The sequence below is a fragment of the Propithecus coquereli genome, unplaced genomic scaffold (assembly GCF_000956105.1).
Source record: "Propithecus coquereli isolate 6110/MARCELLA unplaced genomic scaffold, Pcoq_1.0 Scaffold348, whole genome shotgun sequence".
Classification (NCBI taxonomy): domain Eukaryota; kingdom Metazoa; phylum Chordata; class Mammalia; order Primates; family Indriidae; genus Propithecus; species Propithecus coquereli.
In genome coordinates, this window is record NW_012149152.1 from 26,283 (window position 1) to 33,013 (window position 6,731).

The 6,731-nt window shown below is 34.1% G+C and overlaps 1 protein-coding gene across 1 annotated transcript; it reads left to right on the forward strand.

The window, feature by feature from the left end:
* Positions 1-754: 754 nt before the first annotated feature.
* On the forward strand, positions 755-6,731 carry LOC105815823 (NKG2-A/NKG2-B type II integral membrane protein-like; the record flags this gene model as incomplete). The annotated part of the gene is made up of 6 exons (XM_012651080.1): positions 755-935; positions 2,664-2,880; positions 3,267-3,365; positions 3,896-3,949; positions 4,818-4,969; positions 6,633-6,731. Coding segments are annotated over exons 2-6 (591 nt in total), but the record flags the coding sequence as incomplete, so codon positions are not given.

The window sequence follows — 6,731 nt, forward strand, 5'->3', positions numbered from 1 at the left end:
ACAAAAAGGTGAAACTATATTCATTTCTCAGAATAATTAATGACAAATATCAGTAAATATCTGCTGATAATATTACTATGAATTTTAGAATTTTCCATCATAATATAGGTGACATGGTAAGAATACAAAAAAAAGAAGTATGTCATATTAAGATTTAGCAACCTAGTCTAAAAACGGGTCTTAAATAAAATTATATACAAGAATTTAAGAATTAAGGCAGAGCAATTGAGAAGATAAGTTTGGCATGATGGATTTTGTGCCAGCTACAATAAGTTGACACTGTATTAATTTCTCAGAATAATTAATGACAAATATCAGTAAATATCTCTTGATAATGTTATTATGAGTTTTATAATTATTTCCATCATAAAACAAGTTACTTGATACAAATTTGAAAAAAAAGAAGTATGTAGTGTTAAGATTTATCAACCTAGTCTAAAAGTGGGCCTTAAACATCCAAGACACACTTAAGACTTAAGTTGGCATATTTGTGATTGAGATGAAAAAAGTTAATTGCATGGGTGGTCAAGTATCTATCCCCCTCTATCTCGTAGAATATGAAAGCAGCTTCTCAAAGACACTAAAATGCACAATCTAAAGGACAAACTTTAGAATTCTACTTTGTCCCTGCAATAGGAGCCCAAAGTCTCCTATATTTTGGAGGTGTGTGATGAGATCAACTGATTTCAAAGTAGCCCATGTGTGAGAATTTCCTGTTCAGACCTTCAGTGACACAGTGATGAGAAATCTACTTTTTCCACTCTTGCCTCACTCTGAGCCTTCACAGGGTACTCTTGAAGGTCACAGACATTGTTTGTTCTTGTCCTGGATTTATGCCTTGAAATTTTATGTTTTATTTCCCAGCTACCATAGGCCCTTTTATGAGAGTAACCTGGCCTCTGCACTAAAGGACACATGACTTCTGGGGATAGAAGGTATGTTTCGATACTCTCCACCTCTCTATTAGCCTACCTCATTAGTGGAAGCTACCAAGTACTAGGTGCAATGCAACCAAGGTATACTTAATCTACAAGAAAATCAATGTGGAAATTAATTTCTTAATTTGTATAATTCAGGGCAAAAACCTAAAATATGAAATATGATGGAGGATTGCCTAAGTTTGTAAATTAGGCCTCTGGAGACCTACTTAAGGACATATACATATATCTGGTTAGTTAGCAAACATAATTTAACTGAGACAAATAAATATCATGAAAATGAACAATTAATTTTGGATTAGTGATCATTGCATTCTGTACTGCTGAATAATAACATAATAATTTATATGTAGTTCAGCCATTATAAAAGATTATTAAAAGGAATTACTTTATATATGAAAGCCAAACATAATTCCTTAGTTTTATTAAAAGAAAGCATTTTTAATTTTTAATTAAAATCAGGGTAAGGTAAATTTTATAGAATGCTGAACTTAGTTATAATCAAAAGACTTTTAAAAATTTATCAAATATTGCAGAAAATATACCACATTGACATAAAAAACTTGTCTAATGATTTATTTTCCGTGGTTTAACTGACATGAATCAGATACAATAACATAACAATTGTGACTAAAATAAAAATTAAAATAGTTAATATTTGTAGAGAGCTTTAGGTGCCAGTTTGAGTCGTAGAAGTTTTACATGCATTATATTTTGTATCTTCTTATTCCCACTTTAGGTTAGCAGACTAGATTATTAGATACTAAGTAACTTTTTAAAAGTTACACATTGTGAATTACAAACCCAAAATTAATTCTAGATATCATTTACTCCAGAGCCCATTGACTAAAATATTACATTAAATTATATGAATTTTTACAAATGCCCACACAATTGAAGTGACCTCTATTGATGTTAACAAACATAATATCTTTCTGGAAGTTTGAAATGACAATGTTCTTCCATAAACAGTTTACATTTTATTTGTAATTTTATGGTTTTATATTTTACCATTAGAATAAATTACCCATACTTCTGTAAATAAGATTAAAAAAATTTTGTAGTGTTTCTAATACTGTTTAGATTGTGTGTAAATTTGTGTCACGTACATTTTCCAACATATAAAATATTCTAAATAGTTTAATAATTTCTTGGAACCCTTCAGCCATTTAAACAAAAGAACACTTAATAATCCTGAATCCATTTTAATAAATAAATGTAAACTACAAAATAAAAGTAATTTAGGGCAAGACAATAAGATATATGTCAACTTTCTTATTCTCTATTTTAAGATCACTCAGTCCTTCACCATTGTTGGCCTTCAAAATTATCATAAATCAGTGTATATATTTATCTAATACATTTTTATTTTTGATACAGCTATTGTATTTATTTTAAAATATATCTTTTGAATCAGACTTTAATAAATACGTTTTTATTCATAGACTTCTTTATTTCTCGCTAATTTATTGGTTTCCATTGTTCTAGCAATAATATTTCAAAAATGTAGAAAATCTTTTTTTTTTCAACGCAGGAAAATTTTCCAAAAAAATATTTTACCCTAAGACACTTGTTTAAGCTCTAAGGAAATTAGAATGAGAACTTCAGATTTTTCAATGCAAAATGAGAACCAGTATGCACACTACACCTCATCCGTTTTGACTGTACTGGGGATCTTGACATTATATAAACCATTTATTAGTTTCTTAAGTCCAGGTATCATAGAGCACAGTCTGACATCGCACAGCTGCAGGGATGGATAACCAAGGAGTAATCTACTCTGAAATGAATTTGGCCAAAAACCCAAAGAGGCAGCAATGGAAACCTAAGGGCACTAAAAGCTCCATTCCAGAAACTGAACAGGAAATAACGTATGCTGAATTAAACCTTCAAAATGCTGCTCAGGATCTTCGAGGGGATGACAAATCTTACCACTGCAAAGGTAAAGCACTTAATAGCTCCTCAACAACTGTTCTAGGATGTGCAGTTGGGACGAAGGGGTGTGGGGAAAGAGTAGAATGTGCTCACATGGTTTTATCCATGCAAATAAGAGCTCTAAGTTGAGATATGGTATTTAATATGAAATATGCAGATGAATTTTACTCACACATTTTTGAAATTTATAGTCTCTGTGCAACAACTCATGGAGCACTACATTTACTGCAAATGCAATGGTATCTTCTGAGAGAAAGATTACTGTGGTAGATGTGGGTTTGGGGTCCAGTTTTATCTATGATTCCCTGTGTATGTGGCATCTCTTGTATGTAAATATTCCAACCAACCTTCTCTGTCTCTACTTTCTCAGTGTGTCTGTTTCTCTCCCTGCAGATTTACTGTTTCCTCCAGAGAAGCTCGTTGCTGGGATCCTGGGAATCCTCTGTCTTGTCTTAATAATGTCCACTGTGGTAACAAGTCTTGTCGATCCCTGTAAGTAGGTTTTGGAAGAATAAAAGGAAACTTTTACACTTAATGATTGGAAGTGCCTCCAAACATTGCACAATATGAAGGAATAAAATAGTCATTATAATGTATGTTTTGGACTTATTGAGGAATGGTTAATCTGAATTTTTCAAAAGTATAAATGAAAGAATAATTGTACAAAACCTTTGCTTTTAATTTTATATATGTATATATTCAAATTTCGTAACTCAAATACATGTCGTAGGAGACTGAAAAGCTTACCAGTAAATAGAAATTAGTTTTTGAAAGTGGATAAATTGAATATTTACTGTATTGGAATATATAAAGTAGACAGAGATGGCGAAGTTTGGTTTTGTAGACTCTGCGAGGACTTATTTCCCCACACCTTTACTACATTATTCATTTTTTCTTGCTAAATCAATTTTACTTCATGTAATTCTAATTCTAGGGGATACACTGAATTTCAAACAAAAATTAAAATTATTGTGACTTATTCAGATACTAATTTTTAATAAGGATCACTTTAATTTTTCTAGCTAGAGAAACAAAGAAGCAGAACAATACTCTTCAGACTGTAAGAACTCAGAAAGGTACTGATATTGGTCATTTTTTACTTTGTGTCAATCTTAGGCTGTGCAAAAATGATAATAGATATTTTTTGGGGGAAATTACTGAAAATATTGGGCAAAAACATTCATAAATAAAGGTTATGGGAGAGGATGCCTTTTATTCACCAATAAGTAGAAATACTCATTTAAAATCACTATACCTCTTTTTGCTATTAATATTTGACTCATGCCGGGCGCGGTGGCTCACGCCTGTAATCCTAGCACTCTGGGAGGCCGAGGCGGGCGGATTGTTTGAGCTCAGGAGTTCGAAACTAGCTTACCTGAGCAAGAGCGAGACCCCATCTCTACTAAAAATAGAAAGAAATTAATCGTAAAACTAAAACTGTATAGAAAAAATCAGCCGGGCATGGTGGCGCATGCCTGTAGTCCCAGCTACTTGGGAGGCTGAGGCAGAAGGATCGCTTGAGCCCAGGGGTTTGAGGTCACTGTGAGCTAGGATGACGCCACGACACTCTAGCCTGGGTAACACAGTGAGACTCTGTCTCAAAAAAAAAAAAAAAAAAAATATTTGACTCAAATTACTCCCGCTATCATATGGTAACAGTTAAATAATTTTGCTATTCCAAAAAAGTAGGTTCATTCAGTGATTTTTCAGACATGTTGCAGGGTGGATTTGTGTTTGATAATTTGGTTTATGTGGCAATATAATTAGGGGATGAGAGGCTGACCCTTTTCTGTGCATGTGTGTGAGTGGGTTTTCTTTATATTTACCAGCTTATGAGGATACATAGACATGTACATATATTTATATACCTTTGAAAATATGTAAATTAATTTTCATTTAAAAATTCACATTGTGTATAGACAGTAATTTATAGTCTTTCCTCAGCATATCACTGTCGTCGTTGTCCAGACGGGTGGTTCGCATATTCCACCAACTGTTATTCCATTGGTAAGGAATTCAAAACTTGGAATGCCAGTTTGATGGCCTGTGCTTCTAAGAACTCTAGTCTGCTTTACATAGATAATGAAGAAGAAATGGTAAGACGTTAAAGGTTTCAAACATTTTATTAAAAGCTTCTATCAGCTGATATTATATTTGTAGAATTCATCATATTCTTGATACATATTCTTGGTACATGTTTGAGTTTAATTATTTTCAGATATGTACAATATTCTCTTGTTTGACTTCACAATAGTTTGTTTCCATTTGTACACTGCTAAAACACATGTAATTATTACAAACTCTTGCTGCTCATGGAAAACAATGCTTCTATAAATGCTTTTATTCTATGACAAATTTTTCTATTTAGTTGTACTACATATAAACAAATCATGATGGCACAGATTTATCACAAAGTGAATGGACTCCTATAATACAAATTAGATCACGAAATAGGAGTTTCCCGCCCCAGCAGCCCTGCCCATGTGCATGCCCTCAGCACTTCACCCCTCTCCTCCTCAAACCACTGTCCTGACTTTTAATATTACAAAAAAACTTTACCTGTTTTTGAATTTTCATAATGGAGTGATATAGTATGCACATTTTTGTCTGTCTTCTTTCACTCCTGGGTGGTATTTGTCCAATTCATCCATATTAATGCAGTGAACTGTAGTTTGTTAACTTTCACGCTATATCGTGTACATATATTTATCACATTTAAAAATCCATCTGCTGTTTCTGGATAGCAGAGATAAGTCTCATGCCTTCAGGGACACAGAGGCCTCCTGGATGGAGCACTTGTAGGCATGGGATGCCTTTGTGGGTCCCCCTCAGCCACACCTACCCTGGTGTCTCTTGGTGGGGAGCAGAAGCACTTCCTCTGGCTACTGACTATTAGCAGGTCTCCTGACAGATCACCCTTGGTGGTGGTTCCAGCCTTGCTTGTATTGCTGGCAGGACTCCCTCTCAATACAGAGGGGGAATGAGCTTATCTGAGGCATCTCTCATTGCCAGGTTGGGTACTGGGTGACAGCAGGCCTAGGTCACTTTCTTCTGTTGGGTGGGGACTTAAGATGCCCAGCCACTGTGCTGATCCCTGATCCTGGGGTCCCAAACCACTCTACCTTTCTCTTTCCACCTTTCAGACTCTCCTTTGCTTGTGTCTTTCATAAGTTCCAGAGTTTATAGTTGTATTTAGTAGGGAGTAGCACCTGTTTTGCACCACCGGTGTTCCGCCAGTGCCAAAACAGGCAAAACTGAGGGCTTAGCTGGTGAAAGAATGGCGTGGTGCCCAGAAAACCATATTTTTGGATTACATATCATTTATTTCCTCAAGAGAAGACCTTTTAATTTCCTGCTAAACCCCAAATGCTGAGATATGTAGTAGAAATATACATTGATTTAATATCGGGAGAAATCTATGTACGGTGTCTGGAAATTTATTTAAATTCATGCTATATTTGTTTTGCCTACATGGGTTACTATTAAATTATTAATACATGGCTCATAATTATCCTCATTATGTAAGAATAAGAATGAAACTACTGAGTATAAATGTTTTAGGGTTCATTTTAAGGAAAAATTACAAATATTTGTGAAATGTTTTGGGCCTATAAAAAGTGGTTTTCAACCTTCATATATTGATTAAAATATTCATTTTGTTTATAATTATAGATCCAGTGTAAGAACATGCTACTTGCGTTTTAAAATTTTGTACAATCTTTAATAATCATTTAAATGGAAAAATTTATATTCCTGTAGATATTTCTGGGCTCCCTGTCAGGTCAATCATGGGTTGCAGTCTTTCGTAACAGCGGTGGTCATCCATGGATGTCAATAAATGGCTCAACTTTCAAACTT